General features: G+C 48.2%; 1 protein-coding gene across 1 annotated transcript in view; it reads left to right on the top strand.

The window, feature by feature from the left end:
- Positions 1-1,034: 1,034 nt before the first annotated feature.
- The window catches only part of SIAH3 (siah E3 ubiquitin protein ligase family member 3), a 69,561-nt gene continuing 44,568 nt past the window's right edge, over positions 1,035-26,027 (top strand). The window contains exon 1 of the mRNA XM_077778790.1: positions 1,035-1,184. Coding sequence (XP_077634916.1) covers positions 1,050-1,184 — 135 coding nt within the window. The 5' untranslated portion in view covers positions 1,035-1,049. The remainder of the gene's footprint in view (positions 1,185-26,027) is intronic.

The raw sequence follows: 26,027 nt of genomic DNA, 5'->3' as shown, positions 1-26,027 counted from the left end.
CTTTGCCTGCTCCTACAGGGAAATGTGCTGCTGGCAGTCCTGGGGACCAGCAAACGATGTGGTATGTGTGCTCCTAATCCCTATTTTAATGTCTCCAACAATCTAGTGGTTAATTAGCAATTTGCTGCCCACCAATATGCAAATGAATGACAAGCAAAGATCCTCCACATCTGTAATTATTTTGCTGATTTACAAGCCACTTTCCTCTCTGTGTAGGTTTTTCTGTGTATGTGCATTCATGCATCAGGGATTTCATTATTTTTAGAAACATACCCCGTGCATTTTTATGCTTTAATATTTCAGGCTTCAGTAATTACAGTATATATATGTATGACCCCCACCCAAACTCCAAATGCTTTTATTTGTTAGGGATTCTTCTCTTTGATAAAGATTGGAAAGTAAGATTTATCGAGGGGCTGAAATCCAAATTGCAGAGAGCACAAGATTGAAAGATGCACGTTTCTGTGCTGCCAAATCCTTATCTGGAATCGGAGTCTTGTAATATTTGATTTTCTCCCAAGCAGCTCTGGTGAGTGGAGCCACGATCTGTGTTATCCATCTGCCTACTTTGGAGCAGGGTGCTTTACTATTTGGCGGTTTAAATGCTTTACGTTTTTGCCAGCGCATTAAGAAAGGCTCTCATGTTAAATTAAGTCAATTAATAAATGGAGACACATTAAGCAATCAATTTTGTCAGCCTATCTCCCCGGCATTATGTATGGTTGGCTGTAATCACAAGATAAATGCAATGTGCTGATCTATGGTAATGTTCAATAATACATTCTCTGCCAGGCTCAATTCATCAGGGAGTTTCGGTAGGGGAGGCATTTGTTATTGGCTGTCTCTGCACCTCAAGGATAACATTTCTGTCCTTTTGATTGGCCGCCTCACTGCTGCAAGATTCTAACCATCTTATTTTGATGATGAATATGAAGGCACGCTAAGCTGGGCTGGAGCGGAGTGTCTCAGAGGCTGCGCTCCGTCCAGAGCCCAAGGACTTACCAGCCTCTCTGCTGCCTTCCTGTGCCCACAACCCCCCAAAAGTTGTGATGCTTTTCTTTACCCAGTGCTTTGGGGCTGTGTTAGATCTCATTCACCTCCGCTTTCAGCACTACAAGGCTAAACGGGTTTTCTCCGCTGCTGGGCAACTTGTCTGCGTTGTAAACCCCACGCACAACCTAAAGGTGAGTTGCTGTCTCTCATTTTATATTCCCGCGGCTCGGGTTCTAGTCCTTTCTCCCCGCTGGTCGGTCACCTCCCCGCGTGCACCTGGAGCTCTCGGCGAAGGCTCTCTGGCTAGTGCCACGATGTGCTTGGTGCCCGGAGGGGTTGCCTCGGCTCCTTCTCGCTTCCTAGGTGTCTCGTGCTCTCGGTGACGGCGTGTTGTTTCCCCACTGGCAGGAACAACTGGAGTGAGAGTCCAGTCTCTTTCCCCGGAGCTGTCAGCCTAAGAGTGGGGTCGGGATCAGAAGAGAGGGTGGCGGAGGGGGAGGGGGGCGTCCTCTTCTACCTCCCAAATATTTGTGGGCAAGTGTCCAGGGGACAGGATTTGAAAAGTTACCCAAATTGCAGACTGTCCCGTGTGCTTGGAAAGGCAGGCAACCACATGGATTTTGGAAGCCCTTTCTGCTGGCTGCCGCTGAAGTAGCCATGGGGGAGGGCACGAAGCCCCAGACCCGAGCTGTGGGCTCTTTCTGCAAAGTGGTTTCCCTTTTGCTCAGACTTGGCGTGAGTGTGTGTGCATGTGTGTGTAAGAGAGAGAAAGAGAGATTGAAAGATCAGGAGGAGTTTGTCTTTGCTTCCCGAGAGCTAGCCGCTGCGCCCCTTGCACTGGGGACAGGAGGGGGCAGGATTTGCTTGGGTTGTATAATAATGAAACCGGCTGGGAGCTGCTGCTGTGTGAATCACCGCAGGCTGCCCGGCTGCGCGTCTGGCGCCGCTGCCTCTGCATTTGTGCCTTTGGGTCAAAGCCCTTTAAAAGAACAGCCAAAATCTGGGGTCTGGGAAGATGCCGCACATCACAGTCATGCTTGACACTTGACAGGGAAATTAATGAAAAGCCCTCGGCTAGGGGTGGTGGGGAAGAGACAAGACAGTTCAGNGGGGCAGTTGAAATCCCCAAATCTGAAACTCTGAGCCACCTTGGCTCTGTTTTAAAATAAATGATGAACTCACTGGGAGTTGCTTTCCCGTCCACTTCACCACGCACAGGGCTGAGTGACAGGGAGGGGGGCAGGTCTGCAGCGGGAGTGCTGGAACAGTCTGCTGCGATAGATCTCTCATTGTGACCACTGCTCTTGGGTAGGGAGAGTGTTGCTTGTTGTTCATCACTTTATAAACTCCTATAAAGAGCCAGACTCTCCTCAGCCCTGCAGGTCAGCACTGATGGGTGCCTCCCCCTCCCTCCTCCCCCCTCCCCATTCCTGGAAGTCCCTAGGGGGGACAGATGCCTGGAGTCCCTGCAGCAGTATAGGCGGCCAGTCCTGGGCTGAGGGGTGCTGGGCTGCTCCAGGATTGCTACAGCACATAGACCTAGGAGCTTGCTCTCGGAGGTAACCCATCGGTGACTAGCACCATCTCCATGAACCACTCTTGCTCTCTCCATCCTCTGCTCTCTCTTTCTTGCTCTCGCTCTCCTGACCCTCATTCTGCAATCTCTTTTTGCCTTCGTGGCTTAGTTTTACAAACGACAGTCCACTGCCAGTCATCCTTGGCAAAGCAAGTGTATGGCGTACATACTAAAATATGATTCTGAATTCCATTTTACGGCCACTTTGGAGACCGCATTCAAACTCCCATTATTTTGTCACTTTACATTAGTTACTTCCCCGTGGCAAGAAATTTTGTTTACTCCTGTTTTGCATTTTAATACCTTTAAAAATTGTGTATGAGAGTCAGCATTTCCAAAGTTTGCATTTATAAGGTTCACTGACTGCAGCTGATGACAGAGGAGACGGGTGCTAAGATCTGGATGTGGGCTGGGGTGAGACGCATCTGTGTGTATGTTTCAGTGACATCTGCCTAGATACTGGTAAGCAGTCCTGTTGCCCTAAATCCAGGAGTTCAGAATCAGGGTTGGAAGCTCTGGGTCAGCTCTGACCAGCTGTGTGCCCTTGAAAGATTCAACCGCTCTGAGCCTTCCCTTTTTCACCTTCAAAATGGACATATGAATGAGTATATCCATGGCTCTGTGAGGCTAAAAAGAGTTACAAGAGGTGGCTGTGCCTTATGCCACTCTCCTCCAAAAAGAATTATGTTAGTGCACGTAATGTGGGGGTTCCGTTAGGAACTTTAAAAGTTGTCACTTAAAGCTGTTAGCCCACTTAGAAACCATATAAGCAGTAACATAAAAATCCATGACATATGCTTTGGGAGACTATTTTCCATGGCTCGCTTTTCAAATACATTCTCACTTGGCTTTTTTACTTTCCCATAAAAAAACCACTTAGAGATTTTGCCCAGACAAGCGTCCCCGAGGTAAACAAAGCAAGTTGAGGGCTGTGAATGCTACCAGGGAGTCCGGCAGAGTGGACAGGATTCGCTGAGGCTGTGCCAGGCAGAGACACCTCTGCAGCCCAGACCACCTTCGTGGAGGTCTGGGTGAGCACGGGCTCTTCCGGGGTCCAGGTGGCCCATTGGGTAAGTTTTACCTGCTTTGCAAACCTGGGGTCTAACAGCCATTTGCAGAGCTTTTGAAGGAAGAGTTCGATAGGAGCATTGCTGGCCCCTTCGCCTATATTCAAAAGTGAATACAATCTCAAAGAAGAGGTGCTCCTTCTAAGCATGAATTTCCATAGACAGACCACAGAAATATGTCTTGGATATAAAAAGCTGTGATCTACAAGGAGAAAAAAATTCCTTTTTTAAAGAAAAAAAAAAAAAGGCTGTGGCAATGTTAACCCAGAATAGCTATTGATCCGCAGTGCTTCCGTGCACTTTGTATGACAGGCTGGTACATGAAATGGTGACCAAGGACAGAGAGACTGCCACCTTGCTTTCAATTTCCTAGGTTGCGTGTAGCTACAAAGAGGGCTGGGAAGCCTGTGTTTTTCTTTGTGGAAGCAGTTTTTTTGCACTTTGTCCTTTCCCAGGCTTTCCAGAGAATGCCAACAGTATTTTAGGACCTGAGGCGAGTGCTGAGTTATAATCAAAAGTCACTTACTGAGCAGGAAAAATCGTGTATTTGCCATGCTTCCATAGGTCACCTTCATCCTCAATCTTATTATGGCGATTACTCCGTAACCTGGGATCCCTTCAAGCAAGCTGATGCCTTTCCTTCCAGATGGAAAGCAAAAGCCTTCCTGGCAACGCAGACACCCTGGATAAAGCCACGACATCCCTGAAGCCCACCCTAATTAAAAGGGGCATTTAGAGTAGCTGGACTGGAACACAAGGGACCAGAGCCTGGGGGACCTCTGCCTTAAGCAAGGGGCAAGCAGGGGAAGACTCCATAGCAGTGCCCTCTCCGCAGGGCGCAAGTGATACTCTGTGTGTCCCTGTGTCTGTCTCCTGGCACATATTAGGACTCCAGATGATGCGCACATTTCTCCTTCCCACTTTATAAAAAATGACCAGCAAGAAGCCAGTGTCCTTGGCTTGCTGACCTCTGCGTCTTCATTCACAGAGGTTACAGAAGTGTGGCCAGCAGGCTTCAGGCTGGTGCTGGTGAGGGCGCCAGCTCCTGGGCCAGAGGCGGCACTCCTTTCTCCCTCGTGCTTTCTGCTGGTTTCCAAACCAAGAAAGCCTTTCTGTCCTGGCTCCTCTCCCACCGGCGCTAGCCACTTCTTTAGTGTCCTGTCCCGGGCAGCTTTCCCTTCGCCCTCCCTGTCTCTGGACATGCCCTTCATGGGGTGGACGGCCAGTCCCAGCACCCAGGCCCTTTCCAGGGAAGGGTCCGTGCAGTAGCCAGGGTCCCTCTAGGGCATGTCCTCAGTGCTTTCCAAGCAGACAGTACCTGAGCTGAGGCTGCCTGGCTGGCTTCCTCCTCTTCACCACAGCCCTGTATACACTGCTTTCTGAAAGGCTAGCAGAGAGCTTTCTGGCAAACTTCTGAAGGCCCTGGCCAGTACCAAAGTCATTGCTGAGACCCCCAGTGCCCTCGCCAGCGTCTAGAACAGAGGGTGTAACCTCCCTACTTATCCTGGAAGGTCACTCACGCCTCCATCCAGCTGGTCCTAAACCTCTTTATTGCAACCTGTTAACCTTGCGCTTACAGACTGAAATACATACACACACACACAAACACACACACACACGTGCGTGCGTGCATGCATGCATGAGATGGGAGGGGCATATGGGACCATGATGGCTTTAATTTCAGTGCCTCACTAACACTACATCTCAAATCTGGGCGTTTTAGTACCATTACTTCAAGCATCCACACGCCTTTTATTCTAAGACCAACCTGACCCGGTGTGGATGAATGTGTATTGAGTGACAGGTGATTGGGGCGGGGGAGGGGACTGCAAGGAGGAAGAGGGGGATCAGCAAAGGAGGGAACTGAGGAGAGATGTGTGGCAAAGCCAAACATTGCCCTTCTTGTCTGTGGATGATCTTTGGAAATCCTGTTCTCACCCTGGGGCTTAAACTAACTCTGCTTGACACCACACGGCAGGCAGCTGGATGAGAGCTAAAGACCTGAACATTGTTTTTAGAGATTTAGACGTGGCCTTTGGAGCATTCAGCATGAATACCTATTTTAGAGCAGTTAAAGGCTTCCGACAAGATTGTTTAATAGCCCGAGTGTGGGTTACTCCGCTCTCGTTGACATTCCCCACCTCTGAGGATCCCAGTCCCCACCCTCTGGAAATGTCCACCATCTTCCTTTTGCTGGCCTGCCTCCCGCCTTCACACAGTTCATTAGCACCTTGGGGGCTCTGGAAAGGATAAAGGAGGAGCTGAAACTGGCGGTGGCCGCTCGCTGGGCCTTATTCTAAAAGCTCCCCTGCGCAGTCTCTCCCAGCCCTTAGGTGCCTGTGAATATTGTAGGACACACAACTCCGCGGGCATGGAGCAGTTGTGCAGCTTTTCTGGTTAATGGTGATTGCTAATGAGGCTCCCGAGTCCCATAAGTAAAGGCCCTGGGCCCCGAGCAGTCATTTGGCGAGCTGTGTGCTGGTGATGGAGGTGCAGAAAGGCTGAAGCTGGCACCGAGGCGAGGTGAGCCGATTACCTCTGTCCTCCTGGCACCGAGGCGAGGTGAGCCGATTACCTCTGTCCTCCATTTATCCGGTGGCGCCAAAGCAAATTTCGTGTAACTCCCTTAACCACGGCCCCTCAGCTTGCAGAGTCGGTGGCAGCAATGAGAAAACAGGTACTGCAAAGCTTTCCTTGAAATCCACAGAGAGGTCAGAGCTATTTGGATGACTTCCCCGGGGTGACGCAGAGTATTTTTCCAGCAATTAACAATAAGAAAAAAAAAATAACTGTCTGTGAAGGTATTTTACCCTGAAAGTCAGCTTGAACCAAATAGCTCTGTTTCTCACAGGCGAAAGCTGACCTGTTTAGATACTAATTGTCACACGGAAGGGGTCAGTCTGGAGAATTGAGACTGGTCCTCCACAGGGGGCTGGGACTTGGGGATGACAGGGAGGAGGTTAGAAATGGGAGGTTAAACCTTCTTTTTTTAAAGTTTACTTATTTGTTTTGAGAGACAGAGAGAGAGTGAGAGTGCACACATGAGCTGGAGAGGGGCAGAGAGAAAGGAGAGAGAATCCCAAGCAGGCTCTGCACTGTCAGCACAGAGGCTGAGGTCGGCTCTTTCTCTCCTCTGCGTGTCCTCTCCTCTGTGTGGTTCTCATATAAGGAGATGTGTGAGTTAATTGGAGGCCTGCCTGGTTAGTCCGGGATAAGCTTCTCCCCTCCAGATCCTTAACTTAATCCTACGTTTGGTCATATCATACTCCCTCTTTTGCCATGGAAGGTAATATTCACGGGTTCCACGCAGCGGGGTGTGAACCTGTCACCATGTGGGCCACCGTTCAACCCGCTATGCAACTTCTGCAAATGTCAACCCATTTGGCGACAGAAATGGAACCCTAAGTGAAGTCTCCTCACGTGAGAGCCATAACCCCTGCACTGTCCCAGGGTGCCTTGAAATTAGCCCCAAAGAAATGTCCCTTGCACCGGTGCATGCTGTCAGAGCAGAAGATTCCCGGGACCCCCTTCCTGTACGCCATCAGCCCTGGACCAGCAGCACGGCCCCCTGGGCTGCACCACATACCCGCCACTCCCTTCACCAAACCCACATTTCCTTACCATTTCCTCCCCCCTCTTCCCTGGCCCCGCCGTAAATCTTCATTCCTTTAGAATTCTTCTAAAGATAATACAATTAACATGACTGCGTGTACACTGTATTTTTGAAATCAACTGATAAAAGAGATACATAGTCAAAAGCATGGACCTTGACATCTACCAGGTCAATATGTTGAGAAATAGTACGGTCAGGGGAAAAAACATGGGCTTGGAGGGAGCCAGGCCTGAAGTCAAATTCAGAGTGTGACCCTTGTAGACGTGTGACTTTGAACAAATGAGTTACCCTCCCAGAGGCTCCATTTCCTCATCTTTAAAAGAGAGAGAACAGTGCCCACCTGCTATGGTTGCCGCGAGGCTGAAACGAGCTCATACAAGGAAAATGTCTGCCGTGGAGGAGAGAGTCGGTAAACAGCAGCGGTTACTGTCAACATGGTCATTACCATGAAAGCAGCTCCCTGCAAGCCGGCACCAGCTCCCTGCCACCCCACCTGGCTGTCTCTCTCTGCCCTCCCTCCCTCTCTGCAAGCCTCCTGCTTGCTGTTTTTTGTATTCGTGAATTGCCCTTGGCCTTGAAGAGAATTTTGAATAGAACAATCTCTTGCCTTATGTAAAAGTAAGATGTGTCCTTAATGTGTAGCTTCCAACACAACACTGAGCTCGGCTTGGGTGCTGAGGCCATTCATCCAATGGGAGAGGGGCTGAGTCTCAGGACACAGGTGCCTGTCATCGGACAGGGGCTGAACAGCCGCGTCCCCTGTCATTCACAGAGCCAGGAGCCGTGCAGACATGTTCCCATCTCCACCCATCCTGAAACTTGCCCCTCATAACTTATGCATGACTTCTTTTCATTAGCCGCAGCCGAGTAAGCACACGGGGACGTGGCTCTGTGAGGGGCATCGGATCTGGAGGGTGTGGATCGGAGCTGAGTGACACCACTGAGAGATTCAGCAGGGTGGGGAGACGTCGGGGCGCAAAACCGGCACACTCGCTGGGAGACTGGACGTTTTCTCTTTGCCCTTCAGTTCTTTCTGCCTTGGGAAGTACCTTCCCTCCCAGCAGGGTAAGGGTGAAGAGGGTGCTGCTCCACCCAGGCTGCAGCCCCCCAAATGGAGGGAGCGGCAAGAGAGACGCTCTGACCTTTCTGAGCCAAGAAAGAATTCCTGGATCCCGCTGTTTTCAGAGAACTTTTTAAAAGTACTGAGCTAATCCATAGACCTGGGTCTGCTGCCCTCCAGCCTGAGTTTCTAAATGCACACTCACATGCACTCACACTCACTCACACAAGCGATGGTAATTCTGAGGCTGCCAACCTCTTTGGACCCTGCATGGTCTCTGAGGAGCAGTGCGAGACCACAGTGGAGGGGGAAAGCCACTCCCCAGCACTGCGGACGAAAGAGGAAGAGGGAGACGAACCACACCCGTCACCCCTGTCCAATCTGCGATGGACCACTGCGGTCTCAGGAGGGAGGGCAAGGGGGAAAGCAGGATTGGGAAAGAAAGGAGTCACATTCTAGGTGAGGCCTTAAAGTACACACAGATCTGGCTTTGTATCCACTGCTGTTGCTTGCTGTCCTTGGCTCATTTCTCTGACCTCCCTGAGTCTGCATTTCCTCACCTGTAAAATGTTGTGAGGATGGAATGATGTCACGTACATCAAGTGCTTAGCACAGCACCTAGCCCGTAATAAATACTCCATACACGGAAGTTATCATTTACTCTTTTAAAAAGATTTTTTAAAACATTTACTGATTTTTGAGAGATAGAGACAGAGCATGAGCAGGGGAGGGGCGGAGAGAGGGAGACACAGCACCTGAAGCAGGCTCCAGACTCTGAGCTGTCAGCACAGAGCCCGATGCGGGGCTCAAACTCACAACCCGTGAGACCATGACCTGAGCTGAAGTTGGACACTTAACCGACTGAGCCACGCAGGCGCCCCGAGGGAGCCATCACTCTTAAGCTGTGTCCTGTAGGGATATTGCTTGGTGACAAGAGGTGAGCAAGCTTCTCTCTTGCCCAACTTGTGTGGGTGACCAAACTTCTGCTTCCACTGGGTGGAGGGAAGGGTGAGCAGTAAGATGACCTGTCTGTTGAGTGACCAAGATTTTGAAGCGCAGTCTGTTCAAGACAGGAGGGCTAGAGCGATGCTCTAGTTTCAGGTCCTAGTCTGAAAACCCAGGACCATAAAGGGATGAACTGACTTGCTCAAGATCATAGCTGATAACAGGCACAGTCCACTCCTCTGTGACTCCGCACGGCTGGGGGGTGAGAGTGCTGTTGAAGGACACTGCCTCTCTAATAATAGGACTCTGTGGCAATGCTGGATGTCTTCCCAGGGGGTCCTTGTCCTCAGGATAAGGTGCCAGGTGTAAACCAGCCAGGCAACAGTGGGCATTAAAAAGGTAAAAGCTCCTTGGGTCTCTGGTACTGGCTCAGATACACAGCAAAGACGGAGATGAGGCTCCAAATGAAGTCACCAAAGCCACGAAGCCATAACCCCAGCCTTTTAAATAGCAGATGGATCAAGTTCTACTACAAAAAGCTACATTTTCATCTTACCCACGGGCCCCAGATGAAAATGCCCTCAGAAAGCAGATCTGAAACCAGCCTAATGTTTTTAGCCATAGAACAGGGTCTTTGTGGATAATTTAGAGTTGTGGTCTAACTGGAAATGTCAGTTTTACTTGCAAGATGCTGTATCTCTTAATAATTTCTCAGCCCTTTAATGTATTTTTAATCACAAATTTGTGACAAGGAGGGAGCTGTGTACAGGGTGTCTCCAGCCAGGAGAGCATGGCCTGGGGAAGGAGCAAGCCTGGGCCTCCCAGGACAAGACCGGAGGATGTCCTCTATGGAGGAGACAGGCCGTTACAGACCACATTGGGAGAGGGAAAAGGGTGTTCGCCGGGCATTAGGAAGGCCCACGAAGACAGAACCATATGCAGATCAGTAACAGATTTTCTAAGACTGGCCAGCAAGTCTTAGCATCTGCCCAGCTTTGCAGCTAGACGCCAAGGCCCCCCAGATCTAACTCTTACAGTCTCAACAAGGATGTGCCAGGAAGTCCGACACAAGTAGCCACCCAGAACCTCGGGTTTCCTTTCTTTAAATCAGGGGCATATGATGACTTACACTAAGCTAAGCCAGCTACACATCCTGCAATGTTTAGACCATTGTTTTCTGCTGTCAGGTATGCACACAGTAATAACAATAATGACAATAACAGCCACAAGGTGGCTGCCATTTATGGAAGGCACGCTATGTCCAGGAGCTGCATTCAATGCTGTGCATTTAAATTCTCACTGGGAAACGGTATATGATTATTCCATTCCACAGGATACCAAAGCAGAAAATGGTGGGAGAGTTTGTTCACTGTGGTGGAACCTTCTTAAATTCAAATCCTGTGCTTTTAAGCACTTTTTGATGTGTCATCTGTTAGTGTTCTCTTTTCACAACAAACGCGTATATTAGATTTCATTTAAAACCATCAGGTGGGATCCTGCCTCATTCACCCTTGTGTATATACATGAAATACACCAGGCAGGAAGTCCTGGGAGGCATTCTCCAGGCTCCTCTGTGCTACCTGGTGGCATCAAGCCCCTGTGGCCTACAGCAGTGACTTTCCTCCTCATCCTGCTTCTAGGAATCACCTTCCAAATAAACTACTGCATCCAGGTCTTTATGTCAGGCTCTAGTTTTGGAGAACCCAAGTTAAGACTACATATGTATGCATGGTTTGTTTCGTTTTGTTTTTTAACTAATGTTTATTCAGCACTTACAAACTGCCAACTGCTGTACTAAGTGCTTTAACATGAACTGCCTTTCTGAACATCCTCAGAACAATGCCATCAGTGTATCCCCAACTTACACAGGAGGAAGCTAAGGCACAAAGAGATTAAGTAACCTGTCCAAGGACATGTTCAATGAGCAGTACAGTTTAGCTGGTGCTTTTAACCTCTACCTAAAGCTATTTCTCCCTCTTGATAACATAATTGTTTGTCTGGAAACTTCTCCGAAGAGCATAGCCCTCCAAATTCAGGCTCAATAAAAATTATGATTTGCATAAAATGCTTCAGGGAAAACTTTGCAACGACTTTATCAACATGCCCAACTCCAAATTACCCTGCATAAAAGGAAATCTGTGTTCCATGACCATTTTTGTTTAAAAATGGGTACACAGCAAAGGAAACTGTCAAAGAAAAAAAAAAAAGAGAGAAAAGAAAGAAAAGAAAAGAAAAGAAAAGAAAAGAAAAGAAAAGAAAAGAAAAGAAAAGGCAACCTCCTACAGTGAAGGAAATATTTGCAAATCATATATCTGATGAGAGGTTAATATCCAAGAACTTGACTCAATAGCAAAAATAACAAAAAATCCAATTAAAAAATGGGAGAGGATCTAAAAAGACATTTTTCTAAAGAAGACATACTGATGGCCAACACGCCATGAATCAATGTTCAACATCACTCATCATCAGAGAGACACAAACCAAAACCACAATGAGATGCCACCTCACACCTGTCGTAACAGCTAGTACCAAAAGACAAGTAATAACAATGGTTGGCAAGGATGTGGAGAAAAAGGAACATGTGGCCACGATTGGTGGGAATGTGCATTAGTGCAGCCACTATGGAAAATAGTTTGGAAGTTTCTCAAAATCTAAAAGTAGGGGCACCTGGGTGCCTCAGTCAGTTAAGCAACCAGCTCTTGATTTCAGCTCAGGTCATGATCTCAGGGTCATAAGATTGAGCCCCGTGTCAGGCTCTGTGCTGAGGCCTGCTTAAGATTCTCTCTCCCTCTTTCTCTCTCTGCCCCTCACTCTCTTTCTGTCTCTTTCTCATATAAATAAATAAGAAAAAAATCTTTAAAAAATTGATCGTAGATCTACTACCTGATCTAGCTATTCTACTTCTGGGTATTTATCTGAAGAAAACGAAAACACTAATTCAGATATAAGGACCCCTATGTTCATCGCAGCATTATTTACAATAGCCAAGATATGGAAACAGCCTAGATATCCATCAATGGATGAGTAGATAAAGAAAATGTGATTGAGAGAAAGAGAGAGAGAGAGAGAGAGAGAGAGATCACACAATGGAATACTACTCAGTCATAAAAAAGAAGGAAATCTTGTCGTTTGTGAAAACATGGATGGACCCTGAGGGCATCGTGCTAAACGAAATAAGTCAGACAGAGAAAGACAGATACTGTATGACCTTACTTATATGTGGACTCTAAAACAAACAAACAAACAAACAAACAAACAAAGCAAAATTCTTAGATACAAAGAACAGACTGGTGGTTACCAGAAGCAAGGGGGTGGGTGAAAGGGTGAAGGGGCTCGATTGTATGGGTATAGAGATTAACTAGATTCACTGTGGCAATCACCCTGCACTGTATACAAATACCGAATTACTATGTCATGCACCTGAAACTAGTATAATGTTATATACAAATTTTACTTCAATATATGTAAATAAATAGCTGGTTACATGTTTTGTCAGGTGAATGGATGTCCGACACCAGCACTGACCCCACATCGGGGACGTGTGACTGCCTTGTCAATATCTCCTTGCTTCTCCATGACAATGGGAGCCAGTTGACCGCCTCACAAATGCTCTCTGCACATGGGGATGGCATTAAACAGGCCATGTTTTCTGTGAGGAAAATAAATAAATAAAGGAAGTTCTTTTATACACAAGTGAAAATGACCTTCAAGGGAACACGCCTCCTGCCGCATCGCGCCTGTTCTCTAAATGACCCACAGGCCTTCGAAATCTCCTGTGTCAGTGGCAGCTACATTGATCACTAATTTTTTTTCCGCTAAAATCAGAGAGAAATGAAATTTTTTTAATAATATTTTTATTTATTTCTAGGAGAGAGACAGCATGAGCAGGGGAGGGTCAGAGAGAGAGGGAGATACAGACTCTGAAATAGGCTCCAGGCTCTGAGCTGGCAGTCAGCACAGAGCCGGACGCGGGGCTCGAACCCACGAAGCACGAAATCATGACCTAAGTGAAAGTCGGACGCTTAACCGACTAAGCCACCCAGGCGCCCCGAGAAATGAAATTTTAAGGACCATTTTCTACCTAGCCTAACTCAGTGTCCACCTTGATGCCTGGTAAACCTTTCCCCTGATTCCTTTCCAACACTGTCTCTTTCCGAGACTGCTGCGGGAAGAGCCGAGGGAGGGAGGCGTCCATCAGTGGAAGGACGCTTACGGGCTGGAGGAAAGCGGAGGAGTGTTTACGCTGACTCTGGAGAGCCGGAGGAAAACGCTCGGCCAGGAGCTGCCTGGGGGGAATCTCCAAAGTCCGTCCAGGTCACCCCCTCTTCTGCCCTGACATGTGGGGAGAGTCCCAGAGAGCCAGCCGCACAGGGCTCCGGGGGACCCTGACATGGGAGGGATTGGAGTGCGTCGGTGAGGAAAGTGCCCCCAGGCGAGTGACACGCCATGAGCACCCAGCCCCGCCGCGACGCCCCCCCCTTCCCAGCGCCCTGGGGTGATGGCATGGAGGACAGCAAGGCGGGTGCTGGCGCCCTGGGCCCCCGGGACGGCCCCATGCCCTGCCCGGCCTCCCCGGAAGCAGGAGGGCTGACGAGCACACCAAGAACCAACCTCACTGAAGCCAAAGCGATACATCTGTTTATGGTAATTAAATAAGTGCCAGTTGGACTCTTCTCGGCGTGCTTACTGAAGCATGTGCCAGATAGGCGAGGCTCTCCAAGAATCCGAGAGAAATTAGAGGCGGGAAAGCAGGCTCCCCGGCACTTACCACCCACTTCTTGAAAATACTTGGCTGAGGAGGTTTTCTCTGAACCAAGAGGCTGAGCTTTTCTCTGCAGCCTGGCTTCTGTCCCACCGGGTCTTGAGCAAGTCGTTTAACCTTAGCGTCTCCATCTGTCAGGTGAGACCGTGACACTTGCTCTGTGCCTCCCTCCAAAGTGACCTTGGATAGAGATGGGTCTTCCTCATTGACCCTATCTATCTACATGCTGCCTCTTTTCAAAGGAGGTTTGAGGCAATTTACACCCCGTGGTGCAGTGACAAGGGAGATTAACTGGAAGTAAGATGGTGAGGGCAAGTAGCTTCGGTGTATGGATTTATGCCCATTGTACCCATTTAGAGTGAGTGGCAGAAATTATAAAGAACATGGCCTTTGGACTCAGACGTGGCTTCAGCTCCAATGTTCCTGTGTGACTCTTGGCAAGTGACTTAACCACTCTGAGCTTCATTTTCCTTGTCTATAATAAGGCATGCAGTGTGAAGCTAATGGAGGATTAAATGTGGCACAAATATGGAAAAGCACCTAGACCGGTGCCAAGCACATAGTAGTGCCCTTATAGACACTGGTTTCTTTTTCTTGCCTGCCTTCTTTCCTTCCTTCCTCTGTTCCTCCTTTCCTTCCTTTCTTTCTCCTTCCTTGTTTTTTTCTTTTCATTTGTCTTTCCATTTAAATAAGAAAGTCTCCAGGAAACGCTTCTGTCATAATTTGACTAGTGGGTTAGAAGGGACTCTCTGGGGATGAGAGAGATTTTGGAATTTTGAAGGGAAGAAATCCCTGTCACATAAGGAAGGGAAAATGTTAAAGGTGAGGAATGATTCAATTAACTTATCCAAAGTCACCAGGTGAGTTTTTTTAATTTTCTGCATCTAATTTTTGTTCCCTGGATGAGGAATTAGTAAGATGGGCCCCCTGAAAGGGATCTAGAGCCGAAGGAACTCTGGGAAGATGTTCATTGCACACGGAGTCCGGAAGACCAGGGATGGGCGGGGCTGCGGTTATGGAGGGCGCGGCTCCAGGCAGACGTCAAGCCTCACAACAGCAGGATGGATGGCCAGGTGGTCCAGGGGGCGCTAGAACCTACCATCCCCCCTGCCTGGAGCAGGTGCTGGGACAGCAGATGCCTGCACGTTTTCCACTAACTAATTAGAAACTAGAGGCGACAAATGCAATTCCTTCTTACTCTCTGAGGTCACATGGGTATGTCCAGGCAGGCGGGATGAAGTGTCTGCAAAGAGACAGCCAGCGAGAATTCCAGGCAACTGGCTGGCATCAGGGGGATGTGTCAGCAGGAAGGAGCCCCTGCTACCTGTTTTGTGAAGCCTTTCCTGATAACCGCTTTCCCCATCTACCTCACGGATCCTGCATTGATTTTACTCACAGCCCTCAGACTCATTCACTCTATGCAGCCATCTGCATATCTGTGTCCCTATCAGACGGTGAGTCCCCCAAGGGCTCCATGTCCTCAGCCTTAGCATAAATGGATGAATGGCACATAGTAGGTGCTTAGTAAATGTAGGTCTAATTAATAAATAGAAGGCTCAGGATGGTAAGAACAAGGCAAGGAAGCTGGAGAACTGAGGGTATTACCAAGACAGAGGTTCAAGATGGGCCCCTGGGTGGCTTAGACAGTTGAGCATCCAGTTTTGGCTCAGGTCACCATCTCATGGTTCATGAGTTCAAGCCCCACATCGGGCTCACTGCTGTCAGCATGGAGCCTGCTGTGGATCCTCTGTACCCCCACCTCTCTCTGCCCCTCCCCTACTCACATTCTCTCTCAAAAATAAATAAAACATTTTAAAAAAAAGATGGAGCCCATATCCTGAAGCCTGCTCTAAGCTCTGAATTCAGTATGAAGAGAGCAGTCAGATTATAGACAAACAGTGGGACTTGGTCCAACCTCCAAGATTCTTCCTGCCTAAGGATAGGATTGGGTTTCTGAGCCTGGACTGGATCTGGGCTCATGGCTGAGGTCAATGATACAGGAAAGTGTAATGGGATGATAAGTGATGGGCTCTGGAGTCATACTACCTGGATTCAACGGCTGTCTCCTCAGCTATCAGCCCTGAGACTTTGGACTTCTAATTACTTTATCTTGTACCTCCGTTTTCCCACCTGTAAAATGGGAGTAACAATAGTACCTGCATTCTCGGGTTGCTATAAGGGCTAAATGAGTTTTATGATAAAGTGCTTGGAACAGTGCTTGGCACAGAGTGAATGTTACACAGGTGTCCGCTACCATTATTGCCTTTGGTGGTGGTGTCGTCATTACCAGACCTCAGGGGTGGGGGGTGGGGGTACATGGTCCTTTTGGCTTCCATCTACTGTATTACCACTGCTCCAACTTTAACTGGTTAGGAGTTGATCATCTGAAGATGAGTTCTCTACATGCTGCTGGGAAATGTTTTAGGTTCCACTTTTTGAGAGCCTGGGACAGTCACTAACCGCCATGGTGCGACGGGTTGACTTTGAAAAGACATGGGTATGAGATTTGTTTGCTGGTGTATTCAAGTGAATTAGGGCACTTATGAGGGACCAAGCTTTCTCTTTCTGTCTTTATGCTGCCTTGTGGGCCCTCAGGCCTCAAACGGATAAAAGACCATTAAAACCCCTTTAATTCTTAAAGAAAAGTTCTTGCTTATTTGTTTTTAAACACATACTTATAAAGCACTTACTAGGTGCCAGGCACGCTATTCTTTTTTTTGTGTTTTGTTTTGTTTTATTTACTTCTGAGAGAGAGAGAGAGCGTGAGCAGGGGAAGGTCAGAAAGAGACACACAGAATCAGAAGCAGGCTCCAGGCTCAAAGCTGGGGCTCAAACCCACGAACGATGAGATCATGACCTGAGCCGAAGTTGGACGCTCAACCAGCTGAGCCACCCAGGCACCCCCAGGCACGCTATTCTAATTACAAATATTAACACAATCTCCAAAATAACCCTGTGAAATAGAGCGATTTTTATCACTACATTACAGGTGAGGAATGAGGCACAGAGAGGGTAAGCAACATGCTCACAGGCTCACAGCAGTGAGCGGTGAGGCCCGGCTCATGCACGGGAGCCCCATCCCAGAGCTGCTCTTGTGTCTCCTGTTATGCTACCTCTCTGGAAGGCCTAAGTCTGGGTGAATGCACAGGAAGGTAGGCTGGCCTCTCCCAGCCCAGGGTGAGGTGCCGGCTACCCCAGCGTCTCCCGCTCAGAGCAGCCCTGCCTTCCCTGCTGGAAGGAAGGAGAAATCCACAGAGCCCACCAGATTCCCAGACTCCTGCAGACTCTGGGGGCCCAGCTTTGCAAGCAAGGTTTTGTGCCCCAGAGATGCCGTCCCCCCACAAGGACGAGGGCACTGTCTCGCCTGAGAGCCCCCACTGCCTCTTCCCTTAGGCTTTCTATCACTTCTCAGTCAGGTAGCCCCTGGTCTGAGAACAGGTAGGGCCTGGGGCCTGGAGGACTTCCTCCCTCTTCTCCAAGCAAAGGCAAGAAGCCCCAGGGAGCCTGCGCATGTCAGGAAACCCGGTCTGTGTGACTGTGTGATCGCTGGGCCTTCACAATTGGACAGCCTTTTCTTTCCCCTGATAGAGATAAATGTTGATAACTCAATGATGATGAAAACATTGTAAAGTGCCAAGCACAGCATGTTTAGTTACAAAAGCCAGGAATAATTGCTTCAGCCTTGCTGCTAAGAAAAACCAGTTGTTGAGTCCAGGATAATTCTAGTAAGAAATTGGCATTCGGGGATTAATTGTTTAGAATGTAATGACTGCTACAACCCAAACTAATGAGAACAGAAGGCGGCTTCCAATTTGAATTTCGGAATGAAATCAGCTTTGCCAGGCTGGCTGGTGTGGAAAAAAAGAGAATGGAAGGGGCTTTTGTGTGTGTGTGTGTGTGTGTGTGTGTGTGTGTGTGTGTGTGTGTGTGACCTCAGTTCTGATTGGGCAAAAAATAAGAGAGCATTTTGCAAGAACAGCTTCTGAGAAGACTAGCCAAAAGTCTGTGCAGACGCCTCAGGAAAACTCTTGATTGATTATTAAAAGCCTGGCTGAGCTCTTCCTTGGGGCCCTGAGCAGGTGCGGGGACAGAAAGGCAGGGGTGAGTCACTGACTGCGCTGGGCGGGGATGGGGAGAGCGGGCACTGGGCATGGAGTCCCACCCGCCCCTGACACTTGTGCTCTGACCTTCAGCAGGGCACCTGTCCTTTCCGAATCTGTCCTGCAAACAGTATTCACTGTCTCAACGTCAATGGCTTATGGTGAGGCTCAGATGAGAAAACAGCTAGCAAAGTGCTCTGTGATCTTTGTATCCCAATATGGGTGGAGAATATTATTTGGATAAATGGCCCCTTCCTCATTCTTTTATTTGTTTGCTTGGCCCTGAAAGGGACTCAAGGCAACCTGCCTATTCTTTTCTAATTTCTTGCAGAGCTGTGAGTAGCACATAGAGTAACTGTCAAGGCAAGGAGTGGTTCGGTGCCAGAAAAGACCAGAAAGACCCAGGAAGGTTGGTAGGGTCCCCCGGACAGGAACCTGAGGGCCCCTGAGGGAGTAGAGCCCTTGCCAGCTCTTCAGAAGGCCCTACAGATAAGAAGGGAGGGAGAAGAGAAAAGGGAGTGGCGCACTCAGTCAAGTGTCTATTTGTTGGGCTCTGGCTATGAAGATATATTTATTTACTGAGGGACTGTTATGGTGAGTGGCACCATAATCAAGAGATTAAAAGGACCCTCACAAGATCTACTTAACTCATGGGAGAGGCCCCAAATTCTTCACCAGTTTCCCAATTCTTACCCAGTTTTCTTACCCAGTTTCCTCCCATCTCCATCCCTGCCTTCTAGCTGACATTGGTAATAGAGATGCTGAACAGTATTTCCCTGAATTCTTTCAACCAGAAGGCACCCTCATCAAAGTCCTACCATAGGTGAGGACCTCCCAGATTGCCTGCCAGACTTGCGGTCAGAGAAGTTTCTGAGAGAGGATTTAGACGTGGCGCTCTTAGGGTAAAGGCAAAGTCACTGGAAGGTCACAAGTGTTGGTCAGGGATGTGGAGAGACTGGAAACCTTGTACACCCTTAGGTGAGAATGTGAAATGGTGCAGCTCCTACAAAAAATCCCAGGAGTTTCCTGTATGGAGGTCCCTCAAAGCATTTAATACAGAATTACCATGTGGCCCTGCAATTCCATATCAAAGAGTTGAAAATGGGCTCACCAGGTATTTGCACACCGATATTCACAGCAGCATTATTTGCCATAGTCAAAAGGTAGAAACAACCCAAGAATCCATCAACAGAAAAATGGATAAGCAAAATATGGTCTGTGAATACAATGGAATATTACTTGGCTACAAAAATGAATAAAATACTGACATATGCTACAATATGGATGAACCTCGAAAATACGGTGCTAAGTGAGCTAAGCCAGGCACAAAAGGACAAATATTGTATGATCTCACTCATATGAATATCTCAGATAAGCAGGTTGATAGGGACAAAAGGTAGATTCAAAGTTACCAGGGGCTGAGGGGAAGTGGAGAGTTACTGCTTAATGGTCACACATTCTGTTTGGAAATGATAAAAAAAAAAAAAAGTTCTGGAAATAGATAGTGGTGGTGGTCACACAACATTATGAATGTAATTAATGCCACTGGATTGTACACTGAAATAGTAAAAATGGCAAATTTTGTGTTTTATATGTTTTATCATATTAAAAATATATATAATTCACTTAAAAATAAAGGCAAAGTTCCTGGACAAAGTTGGGCCCCCTTGCTTGCTGTGGCATGGGGGTGGGGGTGTTCCCCACCAAGCCTCTCTTCCCCTTGGGGCTGGTTCAGCCTTAGTGCTCACCCTGCTTCCTATCCCACTGGGCCTTTAGAAAGCTCCTGCACCCACCCGCAGCAAGCCTTTTCACACCACATGCCAGGTCACGTTCCTTGGTTACATCCTCCCAGAGACCCATGCGCCTTCTTCAAAGTACAGGCTCCAATGATGGAGTATTTGAATGATGTCTGTCTCTCCCATGCGACATAAATGCCGTGATAACAGGGACAGTATCTGTTTAATCTTTCCATGTTGGTGCTATTGACCCTAGTAGGCCCTCAGTAAATAAATATATTCTAGGGATACCTGGGTAGCTCAATCGGTTAAGTGCCTGACTTTGGCTCAGGTCCTGATCTCACAGTTCATGAGTTCAAGCCCTACATTGGGTTCTGAACTGACAATGTGGAGCCTGCTTGGGATTCTCTCTCTCCCTCTCTCTCTGCCCCCCGCTTGCACACGTGTGCTCTCTCCCTCAAATAAATAAACTTTAATACGTGCATATATTCATTCTAGATGTAGAAACATGCATAAATGAGCTACTCCATCTTTTTGCCCGCTATTCCCCTCCATCATCTCTATCCCATTATTCATTAACCATAGCACTTGCATCTATTGAAATACTTTGAAGTATTTATTTCTTTATGTATCTGTGGTGCCCTTGCCTTCTCATTAGAATGCAAACCCCTTGAGAACAGGGACCTTTTCTGTCTTGCCTCCTGTGGTACCCCCAGTATACAACAATGCCTGGCATATTGTCAGACTCAGTAGGTATCTATTGAATCAGTGAATAAGCAGACCTTCATTAAGGCAATCCTGCCTGGATTATCTTCTACTCAATTTCACTGTCTCCATAGGAGTGCCAGTCGTGTCACTACAAATTATCAATTTGTCCTTGTCCTATTTCTGCTCTAAGCCTCCACTGCTCCCCCAGGGCTTGGAGGAAAGGTCCATGTTCCTGGTAGAGCCTATGCTCCATGTCACCCCTCAAACCCTTCTTCCACACTCACTAGATAGACCACTCTCACCCATGCTGTGCTCTCTCCCCCAAATACCCTTCCCCACTTCCTTGTCTGGTTAGTACTTTCTCACTCTGCAAGACTGCTCAGATGTCATCTCCTTCTAGAAGCCCTTCCCTGAAAGCATGTGTTTCTATCATGATGCAAAACTGTTAACTTCTGGGCTCCCCCACTAGTCTTGATGCCCCAGAGAGCTGAGAGCAAGTTCCATCCATCTCGGTGCGTGGCTCATTGCCTGGCACATGGCAAGCCTTCACTGAAGAGGGCTTTAACCAAACTGAACTCTTCAGAGTGAATTTGAGAATACAGAGGATTGTCTCTTGATGGAGACACATGACCTCAGTTCTGTGGAATCACCCCGAGACCAGACAAGATGGCTCCCTAAACGCTGTGCTCTGCAAGTCTCACCTGGCCGTCCTCAGGCCGAGTCCCATCCTGGGGGCTGAGGGATCTGCAGCCACAAGTGAATGTCCCCGCCTGGAGCTTGCACCTTCCCTTCCAGGCCTCTCTCTGAGTATCCAGAGCTTGTCTTCTGCAGATCTACCCTCCCAAAACACACCATGCCACCAGCATGCATGCCCCTAGGCCTGGCTTCCTTTAATGTGGAGACTGTGGACAGAACCAAGATATATGGGTTGGGGTGACCACAGACATACATCAGGTTGGGACAGAGCCAGAAATGGGAAGGAAAGAGAGGTGGGCTGCCCATGGCTAACTCTCTCTCCACCACCATGTTCTGGAACTCTGAGGAGCCAGTGCCCTCTAAATTTAAGGCTGGCCTTCTGATGTGTTGTGAAGATGTTTATCTATTAAGATAGGAAGAAAACACGTATTTTATTTAACAGTCTCTTGGCTTCGTATATAACTCTGAAACGTCTAGATAAATGGTTTGTGAGCCTCTATCTGACACTTGCCCTGGGTCTTGCTAACGTTGAGGGTGGGCCTGGACCCCAGCTGGAAGGAAGGACGTCCCTATCACAAGAAGAAGAGGATCTTGAGATATGGTTCTCATGTCCTGAATAAAAATACAAGGAAATTGATAAACTAAATAAGTCTTTTTCAATAAGCCAGTTTCAGCAGCCTGCTCTAGTTTCCCTTAGGACTGAATTCAGTTACATTGTAATGCCTGATGGTGAAGGGAAAACGTGTGTGTGTGTGTGTGTGTGCGCGCGCGCGCACGCGCGCGCGCACGCGTGTGATTTATTAGCAAGCCTGGGAGAGAAGTACCTCTTGGTCTTCTCTGAGGGAAAAAACACAGGAAGGGACACAGGCAAGATTATTTTGTCTCAAACTATTCGATGGAGATAGATGTCAGAGAAAGGGTTACCTGGAGGTGGGTACAGGCAGAGGGATGAACTGAGAAGTGGCTTGAAAGACATTCCTAGGAAGTGTCCTATATCTTGATCTGAGTGGTGGTTACTGGGTCACGCACACTGAAAATTCACCAAGCTGCACACCTGAGATTAATGCACTTTACACACAAGTCAGCTTGGGCTTGCCAGCTCAATGCCCTTGAGCAAGTGACTTGTCCTCTTAAACCTCAATTTACTTAATACATAGTAGGTAAGATCAACATGTCTACCTCGCGGCACCGCAGGAAAGGCTGAATGCGTCCACGCTCAGTCAGCTGTGGCTCTTGATTGTATTAGCTGCGTTAACTACTATTGAATTAGCTATGTAAGCTGCTGCTTTTTTCAACGCTTGAAACTCTGAGATGTATGGATTTTTTTTAAGGTAGTTTTTCTTAGAAAAGCAACAACAAAATGAGTTGGCTCTATCCAAAACTCTCCTGTCTTCTAACTATTTTGTCAATACCACTCATTTTCACTGACTGATTTCTTGTAAACCACACTCCGTCTAGGTGTCGACTTTTCTGCATGGTAAGCAGGTTTCCTTTCACCTCAGGCATTACAATGCGACAGAATTCAATCCTAAGGGAAACTAGAGCAGTCTGCTGAGACTGGCTTATTGAAAAGGACCTTTACTGCTGTCCGCCGGGGACTTCACCTTGGCCCCGGAAGAGCCTCATCCTGGCTACAGCTGATTCCTGTGGTAACGCCCTGGCTCTTGTCTCATTCCACACTGGAAGTTCAGCGTGGGTGGAGGGGAGATTTTGGTTGTTCTTAGATTAAGTAAATGGGGATGGCCATTTTTGAGTATCCAAAATGTTGACCATGCCTTCCTTATTCTTTTTTTTTTTAACTTTGTTTTTACATTTTATTTTTGAGAGATAGAGTAAGACAGAGTGTGAGTGGGGGAGGGGCAGAGAGAGAAGGAGACACAGAATCTGAAACAGGCTCCATTCAGCACAGAGCCCAACACGGGGCTTGAACCCACTAACAGTAAGACAATGACCTGAGCTGAAGTCGGACACTCAACCGACTGAGCCACTCAGGCGCCCCCATGCCTTCCTTACTCTACTGCTATTAAATTATGCTGTTCTCTAAATTCAAGCTCACAAGGAGACGTGCGCTTTGAGAGAGTTCTAGGAGCTTAGAGAGTAGTATCCATACATTCATCAAACACTTCCTAGTGCCCACCAAGGACAAGGGGCCATCCCAGGCACCGCAGGAGGAAATAAAGAGGGTCTTGGGCCTCAGGCAGCTTAACGGGCCCTCCTCTGGATGAGGCTTTGAGAATATGAACTTCAGCCATGCAGATGTTAATCTCATTATGAATCAGGCAGTAAAACATACTCAAGGGAAGGCAGCCGAACAGAGCGCACTGGCAGGCCCAGCCCGGTGGGGCCGCTTTGCTCACGATCGTTCCGTCCGTCCTCCCAACAGCCCTGCCGAGCAATTTTCATTCTTCTCATTATACAGAGCAGGGCACTGAGGCTCAGAGAAGCAAAGACATGGCCCCGAGTCACAAAGTTCATAAGTGGAGGCGGGACTGGCTACATCATTCGTGGGCTACAGTGCAAAGTGAAAATAAGGGGCCTTGGTTAAAAAACCTAGAAGTTCACTGTGGTGTCAGCAGTGCATTATGTCAAGCCTGGGACCCTTCTAAGTTCGGGGCACTGTGAAGCTGCACAGCTTGGTTGCCCATGTAGTGCACCTTGAGTGGAAGAACTACAAAGAGTTATGGAAACATAGAGTAAGGAGGGAGAGGCTTATCTTCATCGGAAAGATTGGAAAAATGAAAAGTTTTCTTGGTAGAAGTGGCAGTGAACTGGACATGGAATGTTATTCTGGTTTCATATAGAGGGACACAAAGCTACCCTAGGGACCCTTTTTAACCAGAGCCAGATGTAGCCAGGAGCTCAGGTATCTCCTGAAACCTACGGGACTGAGGAGTCTGTCCCGGGTGCAAGCCGCCTGTACTGAAGGTGGGAAGGAATCCAGTCCTTAGCTTCATTCTCTGCTATCTGGAACTTTCTCAGTCCCTCTATGAACTCTGTGGCCTCTGGTTCAGCTCCAGATCTGGGGCTGGCCATGTCCACGTAATTCACCATCGGTTAAGAATAAGATCAGTTGCAAATAACAGAGTGATCAAGCATCAGTGGCTTGAACAAATAGAGATTTCTTTGTCTCACAGAACAAAGACCAGGAATAGAGAGTTTCTAGCATTAGCTCAGGCACTCGAAATGTCAACATTGGCCTCTCTGTGATTTTCTGGCTCTTTCCCTCAGGGTATCAATGTTATAGTTGCAAGATGCTTGCTGTGGCTCTAGCTGTCTTGACTGCATTCAAGAGTAACAGAAGGCGAAGGATGCCCCTGGGCTCCAAAGGGAAAGCAAAAACTTCCTCAGGGTCCCCACCACCAAATGATGTCCCTAAAGTTTCACTGCCCAGAACTGGGTCACACGGCCACCCAGAACTTCCAAGAAGAGCTGGGAAAACAAAGAACAGTGAGCTCAGACCAGAAAGTCATCACTAAACTGCCATGAACAAAACTTGAAGTACTAGTAGCTATGAGGGTGGGGGTAAGAGCTGGTACTGAGTAGGCACTTAAGACTGCTGGTTATTCTATGGACCCGTCTTATGCCCTAGGTTCATCCCGGTCCACTTGTATGCCCACCAGCAACAGTCCTGGGGGATCCTGAGGTCACGTGGGTACCTGGGGGTGTGGGAAGCTGGCAGCCCATGTCCTGTGGCCCCAAATCATTTCTTCTCTTCCCTCTGGGGTACTTGCAACCCACAGAGGGAGTTAAGGTCTTTCTGAGCATGCCCTCCCTCTCCTGTGGGATTATAGGCCCCTGGGGGACAAGCCCATATTCAGTGTGAAGAAAGGTACTTAATGACATCAACTGTGTGAGGAGCTGTCATGTTGCTACAAGCCGTTAATGTGCAATAAAACCTACAACACAGACCTGAGGGGAGTAAGAGGAGAAAGCACAGAGTGTCTGTGATAGCACAGCTTGGAGAGTCAAGGAGGGCTTCCAGGGAAGGCTACTGATCCTCCCATCCATCCATTCATTCATTCATTCATTCAATCATTCAAATACTTATTTAGTACCTACTCTATGCCAAGCACTGTCCTAGGCACTGGGGATGCATTAGTGAATGAGTTTGTAAACAGGCCCCTGATCTCACAGGGTTGATCTCCATCTAGTCCATAGAGGAAGTAAAAAACCTCAAGTAAATACATCAGGCAATGCTAAATGCTTTACAGAGCATTAACACAAGGGTCTATGGACTGGGTCATCTAGGAAAGCCTTCTCTTAAAAAAGTGACATGTGATCTAGAATCTGAAGGAAAAGAACATTCCTAGGCTGAGTCCTTCAAGGCTCAGGGGTAAACACCTCCTGGCCAGAGGCTAAGGAGAAACCAAGAAACAAAGCTGCAGGGCTGGGGCACTAAGGGCCAGAGGGAGGCAGGGCCCCGTGAATGCTGAGGGTCCTGGACTTCATCTGTGTGTGTTGTGGGTTTGGGGGGGCTCTAGCAGCAAGCTGGGTCTTCCAGGATGAATCCGAGGAGCGAGAAGAGAGCAGGAAGAAGAGCCATCATGCAGCCAAAGCAGGATAATGACAAAGGTCCACAGAGTGTGTGTCCCTGGAGCAGGGGTGACTTGCGAGAAGCAGAAGGGTTCCTGTCCTTGACCCTTGGGAACTCTTCAGCAGGGGAGTGAGCGGGAGAGCTGTCTTCAGTGTGTTAGCAGCTACGACCACCTTGGGGAAGGATGGATGGGAAGCCCATGAGAGCTGTCACAACATCCAGAAATGGCCAGGCACA

This window comes from Crocuta crocuta, unplaced genomic scaffold (assembly GCF_008692635.1).
Source record: "Crocuta crocuta isolate KB4526 unplaced genomic scaffold, BGI_CrCroc_1.0 scaffold586, whole genome shotgun sequence".
Taxonomy (NCBI): Eukaryota; Metazoa; Chordata; class Mammalia; order Carnivora; family Hyaenidae; genus Crocuta; species Crocuta crocuta.
The sequence above is the reverse complement of the archived record's forward strand: the minus strand, read 5'-3'. Positions and strand labels throughout refer to the sequence as shown.